This window comes from Schistocerca gregaria, chromosome X (assembly GCF_023897955.1).
Source record: "Schistocerca gregaria isolate iqSchGreg1 chromosome X, iqSchGreg1.2, whole genome shotgun sequence".
In the NCBI taxonomy this organism is placed as follows: Eukaryota; Metazoa; Arthropoda; class Insecta; order Orthoptera; family Acrididae; genus Schistocerca; species Schistocerca gregaria.
In genome coordinates this window covers 68766878-68790525 of record NC_064931.1, presented here as the reverse complement: position 1 = coordinate 68790525, position 23648 = coordinate 68766878, and the positions used below count along the sequence as shown (strand labels likewise).

General features: G+C 39.9%; 1 protein-coding gene and 1 long non-coding RNA gene across 2 annotated transcripts in view; one reads left to right on the top strand and one right to left on the bottom strand.

The window, feature by feature from the left end:
- The window catches only part of LOC126298342 (uncharacterized), a gene marked incomplete in the record, with an annotated part of 1034705 nt that extends 1022835 nt beyond the window's left edge, over positions 1 to 11870 (top strand). Inside the window, 1 exon segment of the mRNA XM_049989638.1 lies at positions 6304 to 11870. Within this exon segment, the coding sequence (XP_049845595.1) occupies positions 6304 to 6656 (353 nt within the window).
- LOC126298343 (uncharacterized) lies at positions 8773 to 18110 on the bottom strand. The gene is made up of 2 exons (XR_007552596.1): positions 17468 to 18110; positions 8773 to 12782 (listed from the first exon to the last, which is right to left on the bottom strand). It is a non-coding gene; the product is annotated as an uncharacterized LOC126298343 (long non-coding RNA).
- Positions 18111 to 23648: the final 5538 nt, after the last annotated feature.

The following is a 23648-nucleotide window of genomic DNA, read 5'->3' as shown; positions in this document are numbered from 1 at the left end:
TTTGTCCTCTGTAGAAAATGTTTCAAAAAACTCTAAAAGTTCTTCAAAGTTCTTCAATATTTTCAAGATACTAGAAGCTCGCATACATCGAATCGGGCAAAGGGGTCGCAGACCAGCTTGGTCGTTGGTGCTCTCACAGCTTATGCTTCTGAAAAGTCCCATCATTTTGTTGGATTCCGTTACAGTGTTTATTGAGTCCTTGGCTAAAGGTATAATATCCCTCATAGACGTAAGATGGCGGAGACTCTCTACAACTGCCAAGTCTAAACTGTGAACAGTGCAGTGCACATAACGTGCTTTTGGTTGTATATCCAAAACTAACTATTTAGTCCTTTGATCTTACCTCTCATATTCGAGGCACCATCGTAGCACTGTCCTTTTAAGTTATCCATTGACAAATGGAGACGAGCAAAAAAAGTCTTTTAAAATACTAAACAGAGTTCGTGATTCAGTGTCGGGGGTCTCGTATAAGCCAATAAAGTATTCATTGATGATTAAGGAATCATCGACAGTACGAATGCAAAATGACACTTGTTCGTGAATCGAAGAATCACTTGTTTTGTGCCGGCCGGAGTGGCCGTGCGGTTCTAGGGGCTTCAGTCTGGAGCCGAGCGACCGCTACGATCGCAGGTTCGAATCCTGCCTCGGGCATGGATGTGTGTGATGTCTTTACGTTAGCTAGGTTTAATTAGTTCTAAGTTCTAGGCGACTGATGACCTCAGAAGTTAAGTCGCATAGTGCTCAGAGCCATTTTTGAACTTGTTTTGTCAACCATAAAAGAAAAATGTTCTTGACTTTCTCAATACAGACTTTCCTAGTAGATCAATGATCTCGTTTTGAATATCGTGGGACGTCCACTTATACCCCGAACTCCCTAACCAATCTTTAAACTCAGGTATGTCATTCTTTCGGAGTTCCAACAATTGAAAAAGATTTGAGTTTATATCTTCGTGCCCTCTAATTGATAGTCCTTGTCGGCATAGAAACTGCACGGTAGTAAAAATTGTCTCAAGTGCTATACGGCCTTTCTTCATATCATTATCTAACTGTTCATTCAATTGGGAGGTCACACTTTGGTTAGTGATAGAGTTTAGTTTCAGAACACCTTATTTATGCGTAAACGCATTTTCATGAAGACTGAATTTTTCCAAAGCCTTTTCCCAGTTAGAAAAGTCCACTGAAGTAAATGCATATTTTTTTTAAGAAAATTGTAATAGATTTTTAGCATCTGCCTCTTTGCAGGTTTTGCAAAAAACTTTTTCGGTAGATGCCTCATATTGTAGCCATGTATATTTGATCAACCAAGACTTCTGAAATGATCTTCCCTTAGCGGATTGTCCATGTTACGGCTGTGATCGCTTCTCGCCTGAAGACGACGAAGTAATTGACGACAATAATTATTGGAGGTTGACTTGCAGTATCATCAGCTTCCAAGCGCGCCTTTTTGGTAACAAATTTATCCATTGCAAACTTAATTCACGATACACTAAAAGACTAAAGTAAACGAATAAAATATAGTCATATAAAATAGTCCACTAGACACTATAGTCGGAACACTAGACACCTCTGCCGGCCTGGGTGGCCGAGCGGTTCTAGGCGCTACAGTCTGGAACCGTGCGACCGCTACGTTCGCAGGTTCGAATCCTGCCTCGGGCATGGACGTGTGTGATGTCCTTAGGTTAGTTAGGTTTAAGTAGTTTTAAGTTCTAGGGGACTGATGACCTCAGAAATTATGTCCCACAGTGCTCAGAGCCATTATTTGAACTAAACACCTCTGCAGCATGCAGGGAACGAAACTATCCACACTGAATGAATGCGAGAGCAGGGTGGGCCTTATATAGCCGCGGCCTCAGGCTGGCGCCTGTGCTGTTACCTGGCTGTTCACAGCAGCGGTCAGATGAAACTACCTTGGTGCGCTTTGTCCGGAGCACTGATTCATATGAACGCCATCAGAGATTGCTAGGGCGGCATTAACAGATGTGTCACGACAGGCATTAAGCAGTAGGGAAGCAAATTGTAGTCTCTGCAGCAATCCAAATCCGGTGTGACGCAGGGCACTAGATGGCTGTGCAACGACACACTGCAACAGGATCAATGTTGTCTCAGCAATGCAGTACAATGGCATGTGTTAGTTGCTCGTTTCTGCCGGCATTGTTATTAAAATATCACTGATCGTTTTTCCCATTCTCTATAATAACACTATTTCAATGCAAATTTTACGAATAATAATTACTTCTTTTTTAAAAAATGTTTATTTAAAAACGAATAATTGTAGCACTGCTGCTACGGCTAACGGATATTTCGGTATTTCTCTCTGTTATTAGCAAAAAATAAAAAGCATCTGTTATAACCGAGACCAAAGAAATACCGAAAAATACCGGTATCGGTTCAAATCAAAATTTCTCTATTCTATTTAGTACTCATGCGGATGACTTCCACTTTCCATTATGGGCATTTGTCACTTTTCGTCCCATACATCTTGTCTAAATCATTTTGCAATTGGTTTTGATTTTGTGGTGACTTTGCTAGATGATGAATGACAGCATCATCTGCAAACAATGTAAGATGGCTGCTCAGAGTGTCGAGAAGTCGTTTAGCCTATATAGACTAGGAGCAGCAGAGACCTAGCAGCACTTACATTGGGAACCTCAGGTATCACTTCTGTTTTACTCGATGACTTTTCGTCAATTACTACGAACTGTGATCCTTCCAAGAGGAAATCACGAAGTCGCACTACTGAGACGATACTTCAACTTGATTATAAGCCTCCGGGAGGAACGGTATCAAAAGCTTTTGGAAATCTAGAAATATGAAACCAGTTTGAGATTCTCTGTCGATAGTACTCATTACTTCGCGAGAATAAAGAGCTAGTTGTGTTTCACAAGAAAGATGTTTTCTGAATCCGTACTGACTGTGTGTCAATAGATCATTTACCTCGAGGTGATTCATAATGTTAAAAAAAAAGTCTATGTTCCAAAATCCTACTGCAAATCGACGTGAATGAAATGGGTATATAGTTCATCGAATTATTCCAACTTCCTTTCATGAGTATTGCTGTGACCTGTGCAAGGGCGACCATATGATGGTTTGTTGGCAAGGGCCTAGACCTGGGGGTATTGAGTATTTTTAAAAATTTAGAAGACGAATGCCGACTTGTAGCCACTAAAAAAAGTCCCACTTCTGGCCCTGTTAAAACCTGTGTAATAATGATTTTCCAATCATTTTCCAGAAAAAACACATGTCTACATTAATTTTTTTCCTTTCCCTGAGAGTAAAGAGAAGAAGGGGTGGCCTCACGGCCTCCCATTGCCTCTGGATATGGGCGCCCTTGGACCTGTACAACTTCCCAGTCTTGGTACGGATCTTTCGTCGTCGGCACCGTAGCTCAACGTGTTCGGTCAGAGAGCTGGTTGGCCTCTGTAATAAAAAAAAAACTGAGTGGAAAGATCAACAAACGAACTTGAACGGATGTTATGTGACTTCCGCAACGACCAAACACAAAAAAAAGTGGCCAGCGTTGCTGCCTTTGCATCACGAGTCCCGGGTTCGATTCCCATCAGGGTTGGGGATTTTTCTCTACCTGGGGACAGGGCGTTTGTGTTGTCCTCATCATTTCATTATCTTCATCATCATTCGTGACAGTGGCTAGATTGGACTGTGTACAAATTGGACTGCGTAAAAATTGGGGTTTTCTAACGGGCGCTGATGACCGCTCGCGCCCCACAAACCAAACATCATCATCAACGTGCTTGAGCTGTCAGGTTTCGTCTTGTTTTTAAAATTTTTTGGGTAACATGGACGTAGTGGTCTTTTGTACAGCGAAGGATAAGTAGAAATATTAGAATGAAGCTGTTTACACCTAGTTTAAGTCAAGAGAAATAGCGATTGTGCCGACTAAATCATAAATTGTAACACGTTTTCCAGTCGCCACATTTAACTGGGCTAGCAAATCCGCTTCACGCCGTAACATGCAAACGTGACAAAACTGTTTCCGAAGTCCGTTTTTGTCTTCCGGAAGATGTGTCGCATGTAAACGTTGTGATAGCAGAATACGTTTAAGTCGTTTTGCTATACCGAGGATATCTATGTCTAAGTCACCCATGTTGGCAACAGTTCTTAATTCGAATTCTGGGATATTCATTTCATCGTCTCTGACAAAGTAATTTTGGAAAACTATATTTAGTAATTCCGCTTTAGTGGCCCTGTCCTCGGTAACATCACAGTTGCTATCGCGGAGTGAAGGTATTGCCTTAAGGATGACCCATTTCAACTGAGCACCCAAATGCTCAACCGCCTTAAGCCTGGTTGACTTACATTTGGTTTTTCACATCAGGCTTGACCAACAGTGCTTTGTAAATCGCATTAGAGTGTCAGCTGATATGAAATAAAATTTTCTCGTGTAGATTATAACTTTTCAATGAATCTGAAGAGATTATATCATATTACCTATATACATGTGTCTGTACTATTTTAACATAACTGTTTCTAGCATGAGGTGATTTACTTAACAAAGTTCCAACATGACACAGTATAGTTACATTACTTTCTCTAGGTTGTACTTAGCAATCTTTACTGTCTCTTAATTATTTCTAGCATTTAATTTACAACTTGTACTAAAAAAAATCATAAAAATCACAGTGATGTCCCAGATTTTGAAATAAATAACATTGTTCTATAGAGATAGTGATTGAATTTTTAACTGTACACTTAATACATTCTTTGACACAATTGCAGAAAATGTTTTATGTCACTAACCAATATTGGCCACCATTGGCAATCCTCAGAATGATTGAACCCAATAACAGATAGTTGCTAAGTAATGCCTGAGAGTGACATATCCACTGACCACCACTGTTTTGATGATACCCAATCGTGACCAATGGTGGTTAATGATATAAACATTTTCTTTGAGTTTATGAAAAAAATGTTAAGTTTACAGTGTCTCAGTTGTGAGCTGTGGGCTTTCTCAAAAACTTACAAATTTGATTTAATTAATTTATTTATTTAACCTGATCTGATTAGAGCCATCAGGCTCTCTCTTACACTGGATCACTGTAGGTCACAAACAAGGTAAAAAATTGCAAGTTTGACCGTACTACATAACCAAATACTACAAAAATCCGTATTTCCAATATTTATCACATCTATCAGATGATGTAAGCAAAATAAAATAGGTTGTATCATTCATTTTATTTTTAGTGTTTGCTCAGAATTCTGGTGAGCTGTGTACAGGTAACTGCTTGTGCACATAGCGGCATAGAAGAAGATTCAGTGACCTGTTCCTCATGAAGCAGTTTCCCAGTCTTAAGACCAATACACACATTGCATTGGAGTTGAAAAATGCTAACAATCTTTGTATCACAAAAATGCTTCTAGCATACAGTTCAAGTATCCTTTATTTACATTTTCAAGCAACTAGACAACAATTGGCCTTTATTGCCCACAGTAAACAAGAACATGGCTGCATGGTGATAAAATTATAGGAATGGCAGAGTCTTACAAGTTATCAAAAGAATTGATAATTATTTCACATACACCTCAAGCACAGTACAGCTGATTAAAATGGCTGCACTAATTTGTGATTAATTCATTGGTTACAGAAAAATCAAGATGATTTTTGTGTTGTCTCACTTACTAGAGTTCCAAATTGCCAGTGGTACAACTATTTTCCATACAATTCACATTGTGTTAATAATCAACTAGTTTTTGCTCTGTTTCATGTACACAGTTCACATGCAGTTATCTTATGACTCTGTTGGTGGTGGACATTTAGGAGTGTAATTTTTTCTGGGGACAAGATATGTAATAACACTTGACTTATTTATTTAGTCTATGGTGGAGTACATGGAATTGTTATACATTAAGTTACTGGTATAAAACAATAACAGTAATGAAAAGCAGATTAAACAAAGAGTTAAAATACAACTATAATGCTAATTAATTACAATATTTTGATATTTCATCAAAAGAGTTGATGTTCTGCATCAAACCAATCTATGGGCTGAAGGCCACAACCACAACAATGTAAGAATTAGAAAGCACTCAATTTCTTCAGTTGTGTACTGTGAATTTTGCAGAAATAAAACAGAATTTTTAACAAACAACAATTTTTGCTGTTGACTTCAGTGAAAGTTATGTGAAGAAGATACACAGAACAGTAACTTTTTATCTTATAATGTGATTTGTTTGTATTTATTGTCATTCAGTTCTTACTAGAATTTTTAAAAATGCCTTACATTGCATATCCAGTTAACACAATTTTACCAACAACTTGACTGACAAGGATGGTATATACTGTTTCAGGAAAACAGATAACCCGTCAGTGCAGTGAGGACAGCTGGCAAGAATGTCACAATTTGAATGGAGTCCATTACTGCTACTGTCAGGACTCACTGTGTAATGGCAACCTCGAGGAAACATATGCTGAGCTGGGATCCCTCACGGATGATGATGACTATGCTTCAATTATTGAAGGCAGTGGTGGTGGTGGTGGTGGTGGTGGTGGTGGTGGTGGTGGTGGTGGTGGTGGAAACATAGAATACACTTATACCCCTGTGGAGACAACTGAAAGCAAAGAGCAGTCACTTGCTTGTGCTATTATCCCATCATTTTGGTTCTGTTTTTTCTTAAATTTGGCAGCAGCCATTTTCCGTTAAGTATCTATCCAACTCTCTTCTCTATCATTATTAACCCTCACAAACCACAGTCCCACTATTTCAACAATGTCGCAACATATTCCATATGCCAATTATAGACATGTTACATGTAATATAACCCTGTAGAGTCACCTTACAGCAACCCAGTAGTAATCCCAATAAATGTAGTCAGTGAAATGGTGACAATTGAAAAACCAGAATCATCTTATTTAGTAGTTTAAAACCGCTATAAATGAATTCTCAAGAAATATTAAATGTTGTGTGAAAAAGTTTGCCCATAAACAAAATATAAACATACATCACTTAGCAACATAGAACATGAATGGCTTCTGCATTATTTTTTGTTCCACTAATTATGTCCCCACATGTCTGACAAGACTGTCTTTTTTCTGAATTTCTTTTCTCCTTTTGATTTTAGTTCTTACGAAACCTAGTTTTCAACCACCTTTCTTCTAGAAGCATCCATAGCTCTCATTATTTGTACAACATTACAATGGTGTCATTTTCCAGGCATTTGCCTCTTATAGGTATATAATAAAGTCAGTTAAAATTCACCCATCATTGATGTCTACTGGCCCCTCTGATGAAAGTTCTTGGTCAATTGAAGAATAGCAAAATATGTCAATGATAGCAAATTATCAAGTCCAAATATGATGTACATGATGTTTCAAAGTCCCTGTAAACAAATTTCATGCTGTACAAAACAAAGTTGTATACAAAAAATTTATTAAGTAATGCATACATTAATTATATAAATGTCACTGTTATTGGTGTGGCTATCATATCTCACAGAATAGGCCACCTGTTACCAAAGAATGTAGAGGTAAAATTTAGTGTGAACATGTGTCTGTGATATTTATTTTTAACTTTTTATCACTGTCTGCTAATAACAAATACTAATGTTCTAGATTATATGATTTATCCACCAGGGATTTCATTTAATTTTCATGCAATAAATTCTATAAGCATAAGACATTTATTTCTAATGCAATTACTAATCTTTCTGTGATCTCAGTACGAAAAATTTCATACAAAAATGAACTTGCCTCAACTTTACTTGGTGAACTGGAGAACTATTGTCACTATTGTTGGTAACTTCTAGAGAACAAAGAAAACTTCAAAAAGCCCAATTATTGACTGATAAAATGGCCCATGACATCTAAAATATATTTTTGTCTAGCTTTGTCTGAGGGCTACTTATATTAAAATTACAATGAAATAATGCTAATATATTTTCATTGTTAAATGGTCCCTTTGTACGTTTTTGATCTGTATGATTGGAGATCTATGCAATAGTAAAGTAAGCAGCAACATTCTGAAGGCCATATTGCATGAGCCTTATCTCATAAATCATGTGCCTTCATTCACTACCGTTCCATCATTTGTATGGACAGAAACATGCTCAGTTATAATAATGTGACTCTCACATTAGCATTTTAGATACAAAGAACAGATGCTCAATTTCTTTAGATAGTTGTAAAATTTCGTCCAGTTCATAGTGATCAATATACCTGTATATTTCTCCAAACATACTCCATGTATAACAACTATAACAATACACTGTAGTGCTCTGAAAATGTCTGTCTCTCAGATATTGTCTTTATTACATCAAAACTTGGCTATAGTTGTTGTACCAAGACTTCTTTTCTACTTCAGAGAAATTGTACTATTTATGTTTCAGCATAACATTTCATTGTGAAATAAAATTTCTATGCTGTTGTTAAGAACTACAAAATGTTGACATATTTAGGTAACCTAGATCATTCTTGGACACGAGTCATGTGTCTGTATAAAATTGGCATATATGAGCAGAACAGATGGTCCTTTACAAATATTGTGCTCTGTCTACAAGATTTTTTTCCCTACAAGAACCTCAAGCAGTAACTAGCTAGAATTCTTCCAATGTCTTTGTAGTTCTTGAAAGGAAAGGTTGCTCCAGTGTGCAATTATACTCTTGTAAAGCTGTTGCTCTGAGCAGGAAAAAAGTATACTACCCTCTCATTACCTTAATTTCTTTCTGACAAATCTATAGCTTCAGTCTATTCTTTTTTTCATCATTCCATGAAATTTATATTCAGTTCAATGCATCATATTCTTCAATTTCATTGCTGTTCTACCTCCATTCCCCTGTGTTCCCTGGTGGTACCTGTCAATCACATACTTACCTCAGCTATATATCCTAGAAGTTGTAACTTGTCATCACATAACAGCTTATAGTTTGCATCAAATGAAATTCTTCATTTTTAAATGTTAAACTGTAGCCCGTTATGTACCCAGTGCTAGCAACCTTCCATCAAAAGCATAAGAGAGATTGTATTGTCACTTTATAGCTGTTATTTAAGACACAAAAAAATTAGACATTAGTTACCAGTGGACATGGATTTACATCAGTGGGGCAAGTTGAAAATTTGTGCCAGACTGAGATTTGAATCTGGGTCTCCTGTTTACTTGGCAAATGTGCTGACCACTATGCATCCGGACACACTGGTCACCACAATCGAGAGGACTACCCTAGCTCACCTCCCATCAGATCCAAATTCTCAACTTATACCATGCACCAATGATGTAGTGCCCCTGCTCACTAGCCTCATTACTCTTCGCATCTTACCAGTTCCCGTAAGAGTTCGAGCTTGGGCGCATCTGCACTGAAGGGATCATTGCTGTCATCACCATAATTGTATGTGACACCAGATGTTCAGGGTGGGCACAAAGTCTTGCACTGATTATAAAAATTTATAACAGAATAACCGTTTGACATAATAAATTAAATTTGATGCCATTGCATAGCTTAGTGTTACTAGTTTTTTTAAGGCCACCTACGTTAGTAAACCTCAACACGTGCTCCCTCCGTAGCTCGGAGAATGTCGAGGCGGTATCCCAGTTCCTGTCAGGTGTTTTGTAACTTGTATTCTGTCACAGTACCCACATCTGCTTGTATCCTAGCCTTCAGTTCATCAACATTGGGAACTGGTGTGATGAAGAATCTGTCCTCGGTATAGCCCCACAAAAAAGTCGAGTGTCGTAACGTCTGGAGAGCAGGGTGGCCAGGGTGTTGGACCATTCCTTCCAATCCACCGTTCCGGACATTACTCCCCTCTCCAGACATTACACCCCTTTACTTTTTTTTTCTGGGGCTATACCAAGGACAGAGTCTTCTTCACACCAGTTGCTGACGTTGATGAACTGAAGGCTAGGATACAACCTGCTGTGGGTGCTGTGACAGAACACACGTTACGAAACACCTAGTGGGAACTGGAATACCGCCTTGACATTCTCTGGGCTACCAAGGGAGCACATGTTGAGGTTTACTAATGTAAGTGGTCTTAAAAAAACTAGTAACACTAACCTATGTAACAGCATCAAATGTAAATTATTATGTAAAACAGTTATTCTGTAATAAATTGTTATAATCAGGGCAAAACTTTGTACTCATGATGTACAGTTACCACAATAGCCGCCAATGATCCTTTCAGTGCAGATGCCCACCAAGCTTGGCAACATCCCATGAGTAATGAGGCTAATGAGCAGGGCCATTACATCAGTAGTGTGTGGCATATGTTGAGAAATTAGGTCTGATGGGAGATGAGCTAGGGTAGTCCATGTGGTTGTGGTGATAACTGTCTGGATGGTGTAGTGGTCAGCAGGAGACCTGGTTTGCATCCCAGTCTGGCACAAGTTTTCAACTTGCCCTATTGACATAAATCAATTCCCTAATGTCTAATTCCTTTGTGTCTTGATTCATATTGACTGCAGGATCCAAATGATGTCTGTTCTTTTCAGAATGATGTCTGTTCTTTCAGACATGTCCAAAAGAAGAGACACCACATATGTTATAGCTATTATGTGATTAAATACTAAAACATTTGCTCAAGTCACTATATATTAGTTTTTCATTGTGTTAAATTTACTGATGAATTCCCCTAAAAAATTTATTAAAATTAAATCTGTCACTGTGCTTAATTTTCATTTAGGGTTTTGTATACAAAACTGTCTCATAAGAAATGCTCCATCAGTTAACTAACATCATTTTACATGTTTTATCTTAACTGCACTGAAAATACAAGCAGTTAGCTAATGTAAATTATGTACCATCATCATACCATGAATTTAATCTTAGAATCCAGCATAGCAATTTGACAGTTGATTCAGCAGTATTCAGTAACACCTTAACATTTGCATAAAATGTAAAAGTATTCAAAGTGAAAGAAAGAAGAAGATAAGCCCAGCAGTTTTCTACAGAAAAATTACTTGATGAAATATGCACATAGGTATATTGGCATTGTTACGGTGCTTCAAAAATGAATGTGTAGATTCTATGAACACTTACAACATTTTGGGAGAGCTTTGTGTACCCAGTACTGTAGATGCTGATCTCCAGTTGTAATGCAAAAACTACATTGCACTGGTATGGTACTAAAATAAAAATGAACTAATATTTTAATACGCTTTTTAGGGAGCCCAATTAAAACTATTTGCACGTATGGGACCTAAGATTTGGAGTGAACAAACCCCCATCTCGCTTAATTAAGCTATCTTTGTCAATATTTAAATATTAATTGGTCACCAGGAATTTAAAAAAAAATTAGAAAAGTCAGTTTTTTCCATCATTTTTAACTGTAGAACATGTCATTAAAATATAAGTGTTATGACTAGATTTCAAATATTGATGCAGAAGATGAATACATTTTTCCGATTTCCTACAGTATTTACTTTTAAATCTACCAGACACCTGACGATCAGCACTGTGATAATCCACCCCTGACAGACATGAATGAAATAATTAGAAAAACAGAGAGAATACACTACTGCTGGTTACTTCCTCTTCTTTTTTCTTTTCAAATCCAGGATATATGAAATTACTGTCATTCACTGATGTCTCAAAAGAAGTATAAAATTTGTGTCGAAAAGAACAAAATCATAACTCCTTGTTATCTGCCTAGGGAATTAAGTTTCATGTTTTTAAGTACAAACTGTTAAGTATACTTTATTGTTATTGTAATTTTATGGTTACTATTATTACTGTCATAATAATAATAATAATAATAATAATAATAATAATAATAATCATCATCATCACCACCACCATCACCACCACCACCACTACCACCACCAATACAATCATCACCATTACAAATGGAGATTTTGTTATTGCATCAGTCATGCCACAATGATGTTGAATGTTTAATACAATTTGTGTGAAAGTTCACAAAACCCTAGAGTAAATGTAATTTAGGGTTCAGAGCCTTTGGTTTGATGTTCTTGATCTGTAATATGAAAAACACATCATCCTGAATAAGTTTTGATTTATCATACAAATATCTGCAATCCGAATACTACTGTTGCATGTCCTTGGGTTATATTTGTATTTTGACTGCTGTGTTCAGAATGTTTGTTTTATGTAAGTATACCATCAGATTTAAATTGAATACCCCAACAATAATGAAACTGAATGTCTAAATGTAGACTTCAAATATGTACCAAAATCAATAAAGGAAATTCATAAGTGTACGATAAATAAAGACTACACCATAAGTCTTAGTAAATGAATCCCGTATTACATTTCCAGACTTACAATAGGTAATCACTCATGTCCTAGCATGATGTTACAGGCTCAAACTGAGGTAGTACTAATATGGGTTAAATTAAAGGAGATTAGTAATAAACACAAAAGATTCAGAGTGAAGAATGATCAGTACTCAGTTAAAAAGTAGACTCTTAACCTCTGATGGCAACATCTTCGGACTTGACCATACTGTTGTGACTTCTCCGTGTAGTAATTCTTCTTCTGCAACCAAATATAAAGACACTGATGAGTGCAGTTTGCAGCTACTTTTGGTTTTTATAGTTAAACTTAAAAGCTCTCTTCTGAAACATTTTGCCAACATATTCTTTTGTGTTTATGTGACACAAAAAAGAAGAATAAGCAGATATAAAATCCAGAGAGTAACACTCTTATTAGTGTCACTAGCATCAGCTAGTGGTTTTATTGTCATCTCAGCAGTGATCACTTCCGTTGAAGGAATGGTTCATAGTTTTGGATCTGTTGTGGTTGGCAGGAGAGCCAACACCGTTTTATTAAAGGAGGCCGAAATGCACGTGTTTAGCTCACACAGGCTGGCGTGAAGTCTGGAACATGACAACGGAATTAGAATTGAGAAAAACGGACGTAGCTGGTGCAATACTTAACTTTAACCCATTAATAATTAACATCGCTCTTGACGGTACATGATTTACAATATCAATAGTACGGATACTGGCGCCTTGCTAGGTCGTAGCAAATAATGTAGCTGAAGGCTATGCTAACTATCGTCTCGGCAAATGACAGCGTAGTAGTCAGTGAACCATCGCTAGTAAAGTTGGCTGTACAACTGGGGCGAGTGCTAGTAAGTCTCTAGACCTGCCGTGTGGCGGCGCTCGGTCTGCAATCACTGATAGTGGCAACACGCGGGTCCGACATATACTAATGGACTGCGGCCGATTTAAAGGCTACCACCTATCAAGTGTGGTGTCTCGCAGTGACACCACATTCCTCCCCCGCAAATCGGCGTACGGTTGTGGCATAAGGCTTCCGCCCGCCGTGGGGAGGACCCCATGTTGACGTATGCGATGAGGTGGGGAGCCTGACAACAGGCGAGGCTGTGCCACACGCACCCTGCCATTCGGACAGCGGGGAGCTAGGAAACGCCTGAAAACCTGCTCCAGGGTGCACGCCAACATGCGGTGTATGCGCACGTAGAGAAACAGGAGGAGCCGAAGGGTCGACCTCCATTGGGCCGGAGCACCCAACGGGTGAAGACGACATATGGTCCGGAGCGGGCAAGAGTTCCGTGTCGGAGGACAACTGGTCCCGGGAAGCGATCGACGGTGCGTGACCCAGGGAGGTGCCCGGCGGTTGCAGCGGCGTGTCCACTGCGGGCGTCGCCGGCGGGAGAACAGGCGGCGGCCGTGGCGTGTCGCCATGGACCAAAATGGAAGGCAGCATCGGTAACACCTGGGGCTGAGGCGAGCCAGTAAATGGGTCCCCGGGGCACTGACCGGACGGCACCATCGCTGAAAGCAGACGGCGAGCGGTAGATCCCGTGCGACGACAGAGGTGCAGCTGATTGAGATGGTGACGCACCTCACCAGAGGCCGCCAAAACTAGATACATAGCACGTCCAAGGCAGCGAAGAATGCGCCCTTCGAGCCAACGCCGTGAACCTCGGTAGTGGCGATAGTAGACAACGTCACCTGGAGCAAAAGCAGCTGTCTGCTCCTGCACAGGAGCCTGATGCGGCTGATGTAGCAAAGAAATCAAGGTTCGATGAGGGGGACCGTGGAGCAACTCAGCTGGCGAGCGACCTTCTCGGGGCTGAGAGCGACACGAGGACAAAAAAAGCAATAACGCGTCCTCCTGAGAATGCGACTCTTTCAATTTCAACATCTGTGACTTGAAAGTCCTGACCAATCGTTCAGTGGCACCGTTTGACTGTGGCGAAAAATGTGCAGACGTCAGATGTTGAATACCATTGGCCTTGCAGAATGACTGAAATTCTGCGGACATGAATTGTGGGCCATTGTCGGAAACAATAGTCTGTGGAAGACCTTCAATGCAAAAGATAGTAGATAACGCTTGGATGGTGGCAGATGACGTCGTGGAAGACATCTGGACAACAAAAGGAAAATTACTGAATGAATCTACCACAGCCAACCATCGAGCATTCCAGAATGGACCAGCAAAATCGATGTGTAAGCGTTGCCAAGGGGAAGTGGCTTTTGACCATGCAAAGAATTTCCATGGTGGTGCTGATTGTTGTTCGGCACACACCATGCACGAAGAACACATGTTCGTAATCGCGGCATCAATTTCGAACCAAGTACAGTGCTGACGAGCAAGTTGTTTCGTTCTCACTACGCCCCAATGTCCTTGGTGGAGAAGCTGTAAGACAGAGGACTGTAACAAATGTGGTACCACGACCCTGGACTGTTCATTATCAGAACGCAACAGCAAAACACCACGTCGTACAAAAAGTCTCTCCATGTGAGCAAAAAATCTGCGAACCAACGGGTCCCCGATCCATGACTTTGACGAGGGCCATTGCGTAGCAACAAAACGCAGAAGGACAGGGTCAGCAGCTGTGGCTGTAGCTACATGACGAAAATCAATCGGAAACGAATTGACCACGTCGTCGGTTTCCGCATCAATGAACATGCAAGCAAGCATCAATGAACATGCTATCCTCAGCAACAGGCAAGCGAGACAACGCATCGGCGTTTCCGTGCTTAGCAATGGCCCAATACAAGATATCGTAGCAGTACTGCGAGAGGAAAATAGACCAGCGAATAAATTTCTGCGCTGCACGTGGAGGTACAGGCTTGGTCGGATGAAAAAGCGATGTCAAAGGTTTGTGGTCTGTTATTATGGTAAAGTTACGACCATACAAGAAATCATGAAACTTTGTAACACCAAATACGAGAGCCAATGCTTCTTTCTCGATCTGTGAATAATTTCTTTGAGCAGACGAGAACAATTTGGACGCAAAGGCAATAGGGCGATCGTGCGATCGATCTTTGTGTGCAAGCACAGCACCGATCCCGAAATCCAATGCATCCACCATCAACAAGAGGGGCTTCTGGGGATCAAATGGCATAAGGCAAGTATTGGAAAGCAACGCCGATTTCAACTGGCGAAAGTCGCGTTCGCATTCCGTCGTCCAGACGAACGGAACACCCTTACGGCGTAAGCGATGAAGCGGAGCTGAAATGGAAGAGGCATGCAGCACATAGCGGAGGTAGGAATTTATTTTTCCCTGCACACTCTGTAGCTGCTTCAAATTCTGTGGCGAAGGCAAGTCTTCTATGGCACAAAGGGTACGTGGGACTGGAATGTATGACTTGGGCATTGATTACATTTCCCAAGTATGGCAAGTCCCGAGCAAAACACACACATTTGTCCTTTCGCAAGCAAAGACCATTTTGCAGCAAGACCTGAAATAATGTCCTGAGATTGGCCAAATGTTCTTCTGCCGTCTTTCCAGAGATCACAATATCGTCCAGATAATTTGCTGCAGTAGGGACTGACGCACAAAGAGTTTGTAGATATTGCTGAAACAATGCAGGGGCGAATGCACACCCGAATGGCAGTCGTTTGAATCGATACAAACCAAGATGCGTGTTAACCACCAAAACGCGCTGGGATTCTTTGTCGACCGGTATTTGCAAGTACACATCTGCAAGGTCCTACTTCGAAAAATATTTACCTGGGCACAGTTTTTCTAAAAGATCTTCCAGGCGGGGTAAAGGAAAAGTTGCAATCACTAGTTGTGGATGCACTGTTGTCTTGAAGTCCACACAAAGTCTCAATTTGCCGGAAGGTTTTGGCAAAATTACTAAGGGTGATGCCCAGAGAGAAGCCTGCACACGTTCAATCACACCTTGTGATTCCAAATCGTGTAATGTTTTTGCGACCTCATCACGCAATGCGTGGGGAACATTGCGCACTCTGAAAAAATTCGGTTGCGCATTTACTTTCAGTTCCAAATGTGCTTTATAGTTCTTAGCACAACCAAGGCCTGGTGCAAAAATGTCTGCAAATTCTTCACATAGCCGATAAACGCTGTCTGAAGGCACAGTCTGGTTCACTGATAGGACCTGATTTACTAAAGACAAGTTAAGCAACTGAAATAAATCGAAACCAAACAAGTTCACTGCAGAAGAAGAATGAAGGACGTAAAACGACACAAGTTTTGTTTGTCCTTTGTATGTTGCAAGAAGGCTGCACTGACCTAGCACAGGGATATCTAGACCGGAATAGCTAGATAATTTAACATTTGCAGCATGCAACGGAGGTGTGCCCAGCAAATGTCCAAGTCCACAAAAAGTTTATTGTCCTGCTGACGATAAGAGCGACTGCCTCGTGCAACGTGAACTGACACCGGTACATAATCACTTGCGACTTGACGGGAGTTCCGGCGATGTTGACGCACACTATTTTTGGGACGAACACAGCCACTGTTAGAGAGAGTGGCACTGGGCAGAGTGGAATGAACTACAAGAATTTCCATGGGCGAAGTTTCGCGAGCCTGAGTATCCTTGGTTCGATTCCAGCGCAAAGCAAAGGGCCTGGAACGGTTTTGAGCTTCCAACCTGAGCTTTTTCTGGCAAACACTCTGAACATGTCCTTTTTTATTACAATAAAAGCAAATAGCTTGGCGTGATGGGCAATTCTCACGCAAATGTTTAGTAGCACACTGCGGGCATGGTTTTATCACTGTATTTGCTTGCCGGCGCGGTACACGTGGTTGAGAGTCTGGCGGCAGCGGCGCAGCTGGGTCCGAGGGCAGTTTACTGCTCCGTGCAGCTCACCCGGCGGGCCGGTTAACCTGACACACTGCTGGCGAAGTTTCAAATGAATCCTGAGCAAAGTCAAGTGTGTCCTGCCGATCCAATATGTCCATCACTTGTTGAAGGGAGGGATTTACTAGTTTCAAAATCTGTTCCCTTATACGAACATCAGAAACGTTCTGTGCAATTGCATCACGTACCATAGTATCTGAATAAGGGAGTCCACAGTAATACTCTAAAGCACCAGCCCTAGTACGGCCTTGCAAGGTGGCAACCCACTCCCAATTAGTCTGACCTGCCGTACGTTTACTACGAAAGAAGGTATACTTTTTTGCAACTACATTGACTGGTTCTTTGAAATATGCATCTAATGCAGGCAAAATTTCTTCGTAGGACAGAGTTGCTACGTCGCGTCGGAGAAATAATTTGACTCACACGGTACGTGGTCACGCCGAACGACGATAATAAAAAAGGCTGCCACTCGTTACCTTGAATTCTGTAGGCATCGAGATGGAATCCAAATTGGCGTGACCACTCCGTCCAGCTTTCCAGTGCAGCATCAAAAGGTCGAAAAGTTGGTGCAACAGCGTGTTGTGCCTGCGTTAGCGGTGAAGCGGCTTCCGCCGCATCGTTTTGCATCGCACGTTGACCCTGGACGAGCTGTCCAAGGGCATCCAGTAAGGCCTGCGTCTGCTGATTCTGTAAGCGATAAAATTCGGACAGTACATCTGGAGATTGCGGCGAAGCCATTACACAAGTAAATCAGGGCAATATCGATAAGAACGCGGTTTTGCCTCGTCGCCAATGTTGTGGTTGGCAGGAGAGCCAACACCGTTTTATTAAAGGAGGCCGAAATGCACGCGTTTAGCTCAAGCAAGCAGGCGTGAGGTCTGGAACATGACAACGGAATTAGAATTGAGAAAAACGGACGTAGCTGGTGAAATACTTAACTTTAATCCATTAATGACGAACGTCGCTCTTGACGGTACATGATTTACAATATCAATAGTACGGATACTGGCGCCATGCTAGGTCGTAGCAAATAACGTAGCTGAAGGCTATGCTAACTATCGTCTCGGCAAATGAGAGCGTAGAAGTCAGCGAACCATCGCTAGCAACGTTGGCTGTACAACTGGGGCGAGTGCTAGGAAGTCTCTCTAGACCTGCCGTGTGGCGGCGCTCGGTCTGCAATCACTGATAGTGGCGACATGCGGGTCCGACTTGTACTAACGGACCGCGGCCGATTTAAAGGCTACCACATATCAAGTGTGGTGTCTGGCGGTGACATCACAGGATCCACCTACCAAAATATTTCCGTAACATGGAGAATAGACTAAGTGGACTGTAGGTAATGCCTATTTATGAGAAATGTTTCAATGATTTTGCAGTTTAAACTTAAATGGATACAAGGCAAGTAGCGATCATAAAACAATCGACTTGTTGTCATCCATTGATGTTGAACATTTAAGAATTCTCAGACAAACAAATGAACTGGAAACTATAGTGCAAGTACTGTAACAAGCAAAACAGAGGAAAAAATTTAAACTGAAACAAATTACTAAATAATTAGATTCTCCTTATGGTGCAATTAATAATATAAGTATTGTTTTCGAAGTAGTGGCACTTACTGTCTTTTGAATTACTATTTTAATAGTTTTATGGTGTACACTGAGGTGAAGACAAAAGTGATTCCAGCAGTTTTGGCACTTGAAAACCAATTTTGTGCAGTACCAGAACAAAAGTACGATGTATGTAAACAAAAGAAAAACATTTTGTCTTCTTCAAAAGGTAGTGTTATCAGAACTACATTTAATTTAGAAACATAATAGTGATAACAAGAGCTTCAAAATTCAGCAAGATAACAGCTGCAATCAAGAGGAATGCTAATGAATAATAAAACATTTAACACCCAAATAAAAAACCAAATGTAATATTTTCATACACGATTAATTGTTCATCACTGTAGTCTCTGACAAATGTATCCATTGCAGGTGAAAAATTTATATACTGCACCTCAGTCAAGGGAGAATTTCAGAACTTACATATAAAATGTGTCTTCTTGAAGAAAGAATCCCAAAATGTATCAGAAAGGAAATTGCAAAAAATTTATATCAAATAATCAGATGGGAATTTAACGCATTGACTAGCAAGTAGCCAATGGCAGCCACAGGATATGGCTTTGCTGTGCACCAGCAGTCAATGTGTTAAAACCCCACAACATCTTAACATAAACCCAGTATCTCATATATTTCCCTAATTCTTAAAATGGCTTCATGTCTTCTTGCAGGATTAATGGGTGAAATGTTCATAATTAATCATTTGAAAAGTAGAACGATATATTGTTAAGTGCTGTCAGCTACCTGTGGAAAGTACTAAAATCTACAGAAAAATATTGGGACATGCCACAGATACAGTCAGGAATAAAATTGAAGAAATGTATTCCTACAACATTTCCTGTTTCACACTACAAATCTCTGCAATAACATTAATTCCCCTTTGTAGACACTTAACAGGACTTATTTTATTGTATCATTCCCTACTATAATAAGAAATTTCAGTTGTATGAAGCAACTTGTACTGTAATTACCTTTAGCAATTTCTATGTCCCTCGATATATTTATTTACATTAATTGTCAAGTGCTTTCATGTAACGTAGCGCTATGGTGGAATATTCTACATTTTTCTTTTACTTGTAGCCAAGCTGCAGGCAATGTGTCGAATGTCTAACAGTATTGTAGGGGAGACTATGTGAGTGACAACACAGGACCTTGTTGCAATGGATAACTGTAGAAGTGGAAGGATGTGAATGGGTTACATATAGCTTACTTCTCTCCCTCCACCACCAAAAATCTGGTAATACCAGTCTCATCCACCTCCAGGGATTGAACCAGCTACTTTCTGGTTTGGAGTCACACTGTTAAATGTTTTTTTAATCTTGACCACAAAGGTGACTATATTTATTCTAACGATGTCTGTAACTAGTGTATGTAGCACTTCCAGTCACATTACTACCATCAATGTGCTTAACCTTCACAGAATGTGTTCTATGAAGTTCTGATATTCAAGCTAAATAAAAGTAATAAATACTACTTTCTTGCAAATGAATGGGTAGCAGTCACATGTTCTCCCATTAGCAAACATTAAAAAAAAAAAAAAAAAAAAAAAAAAAAAAAAAAAAAAAAAAGAAACTGCAAATGCAGTGTATGAATATTTGAACCTTTCCTGAACACATTAATTGTAATTTCACTTCATTAAACCATGTTTTACATACACCAAATTAGCACAATAGTTTATTAATATGGTCTGTTCCACTCTGGTGTGCTATAAATTATAGAAACTTCCCTCACAATACTGCTGACAGAAACTGTTTGCTTTACGCTGTTTAATAAAGCTCACCTAAAAATCTTCTGTTCATATAATTTCACAGCAAATAACGTAGGCCACTAATCAAAAAGTCAGACAACCAGAATACTTCCAAAGTCTGACAGCTACTTGTTTGAATTAAGGTTAGTGATAATCTAGCTCACACAGTCAGGTTCTTGTGATACACCGTGTGTTTGTCTACTATATTTCAACTTGTATCAATAACTTTTTGTGCATACTTAACTGTTTACTCCATTCAGATACACCATTGTACCATCAAATGTTGTAGTTTTAGTTCTAGAGTATCGGCAACTGAATAGCATGTACAGTATATCAGGCTTTCTCAACTAGTGTGTTGTGAAGTTTTGATTGTGACCTTACCTTACCAGAGAAAGTTCATTCTATCTGACAAATATTAAATTTGTAAGTTCATAATAAAACACATTTGACTTTTTAACTTGAGCTACAGTCAGCATAAAGACAGTCTGTAGAAGTAGGCACTTGCAGTGGTAAGCAACTGTCAGTTTTGCTTGCCAGTAATTCAGGTAATAGTAAAAACCTGGAATAATGGTCACTTTACTCTTCCCACATTCTGGAAACCAGACTAAGAATGCTGATGACTTCATCAGGTTCAGTACAGAGACAGCCTAAGTAGGTAAAGATTAAGAAAATTATTTTAAAGTTTTCGACGGAGAGATATGTTGTTTGTAAAAGTTGAACAAATAAAATTTTTAGGCTTGGGTCAGTAATGCTCTAGCTACAAGTAATTGTCATTCTCTTCAAAATTAAGAGTACTCAGCCTACATCATGAATACAGTGCTACATTTTTACCATACACATACAGTATGACTATTTACAATTATTTTCCACACATAGGATTCAAAATCTAATTGCTATGCTATGGTAATTCATTTCTTTTATGTAAATATTTTTGGATTAAAGAAGACCACTCCACAGAAAGCAATTCTGATAGGAAAAGTGAACTAGAAGTGTTGTTAACAACTTATAACTTAGCACAAGAAAGGATTACGCCAAAAGCTAGCAAGTTTTCTTTCCTTTTTTTGCACGGTTATTGACAACTCGATGCTTCTGTTTTTTGATGTGTGGTCTCTTTTAATCCGAAAGTATTTATATTGTACCAGAACTTTCCTACAATATTTACCTCTTTTATATTTGTTTCTGTAAGTTTTTTTCTCTTCCCTTCCCATTTTACACTCCTCATTAATCACCTTCATCAGATTTGGCACTGGACTAAAACAACTCTTCTCATGAAGTTTTTCCATCTGGTAGTGGGATTAAAGAGGTGTAATACTAGTATAACCTAAATGAGATTCTATGTGTATGAAAGGATCAAAAAAATCATAAAAACTAAACTAAAATTCTTCTTCGCAGCTAAAAATTTCTTGAAACTTGAAATATTCTTGGAAGAAAAATCATTCATGAAAATCTAGAAACTGAGTAGTTCCTTGAACAGAGTGTGCTGATGAGTCCTGATTATGGTGCAAACAGTTCCTTCTTAAGGAATTTCTGGAATGGTTTCTCTCATTTCTGGCCAATATTATCTTGCATTAGCCATTGTAGTTTAAACAGATAATAAAGGTGCTATAACCCTGTGTGCAACACCTGGATATGAGCTGCAGCACCACCGATGCACTACACTTCAAATAGTCCGACGATGGCAGCTGTGTGGGCCAGCTGTCAGAAGTCACATGCAGTGGGTCACAAGATTAGTGGGGATGGCACAACACACACTGCAGCACCTACCAGAGCACTCCCCTATACAAAGACAGTGCAGGTGGTACTCCCTCTCAGACTGTGTTATGCTACTTATTTTACTGTTTCTATGTTTATTGTTTACTTAAGTGTGATTCAAACTTTTTTTCATAGAGGCCACACTACTGATTGTGTCAACAATTATGATGCAATTGGTGATGAGTGTGGTGTTCACTTCCGTGTGCTCAGTCTGTTTGATCACTCTGACTATTCTCATGTCCACTGAGGTGGTATTCATATCCCTCCTTGAGCAGCAGCAGGCTCTCAGTATTGCTATCATAAATTTGTTGGCCATGTTGACTGTGCAAGCTTGTCTGCATCAATATGCCCATGACCTATTCCCCCTTATGATGATGTGGCTGAGAAGAGGTTTACAAGGAGCTGCTTTAGCAACATATCCTTGCTCTTGGTGCCACTGATACAAGTATGTGTAAGGCTTTGTTCTTTTCTAGGATTTCCCCTTGGATTTACTGTTGTGCCAATTAGCCCCACTCCAGGAACCAACATCACTTTCATTCTGTGTAATGTGTAAATTGTTATCCAAGTATCACAAAGTGCACACATGTCATTGCAGTGGGTGTTGAGTTCTATTGTTGTCAGAAACAGCCTCACTAGGCCTTCCGGGCTCAAGCGGCCAAACTCCACAGCCTCAGTCGCAAGTGTCAGTCTGTCACCAATGCTCATCATGATTCCTATGCTGATTCTATTCTCCATGATGCTATCATTCTGTTGGTTCCTGACAAGCAGGTGCATCAACATGTACTACAGTGTAAGACTCCATCTTTGACTGAAGTGTTAAATGTTGCTTACTCTTTCAAGGTATATCATGCTGCTGGTGATTGCATTGGTGCTTGATGCGACATCACTGCAGTGGCTTTTGTTCCTGATCAGATCACTGCAGTGGCTTTTGTTCCTGTTCAGCAGGCACCTGTTACCCTCAGTGGGTGGAAGATGTAGCAGCCATACAAATTCGACCTCCATGCCAAACTGGACACCAAAGTGCCAAACAACAACAACAACAACAACCACAGCAGTGGCAGTGCACCCATCTTGCCAATATTGTTTCATGAAACGTGACAGGGCCACATGCCCTAGGCACTGGGTGACTTGTAACAATTATAGAAAAAAAAACACATACAATGTATGTGTTTCATTTCTAGCCTTCTCCTGCAGATATGGACATGGATGTTAATTGTGTGTCTCCAGTGCTTATTAATAACAACAAATTGTTTATTGAAGTATGGAAATGTGAGTGATGGACAAATTCCGCCGGGTCCGGCTGTGAAATTCCTGAAATCACGAACATATGTGGACTTGGGATCTCAGGTGTTTTCTCCAGTAACTAGATGTTCAGTGAGTTACAACAGGCAGCATGTTTCAGTTCTGTGGCAATTTATGGCTCCCATTGTGTTTAAGTTGGTGGTTTGTTCCCTGACCTTTCTGGTAGTAGATGATGCTGGTGACAACAATTTCTTTGGTCTGGATGCTTCCAGTGCTTTTAGTTTTCCCACTGTGGATGCAGTGCACTTCGTT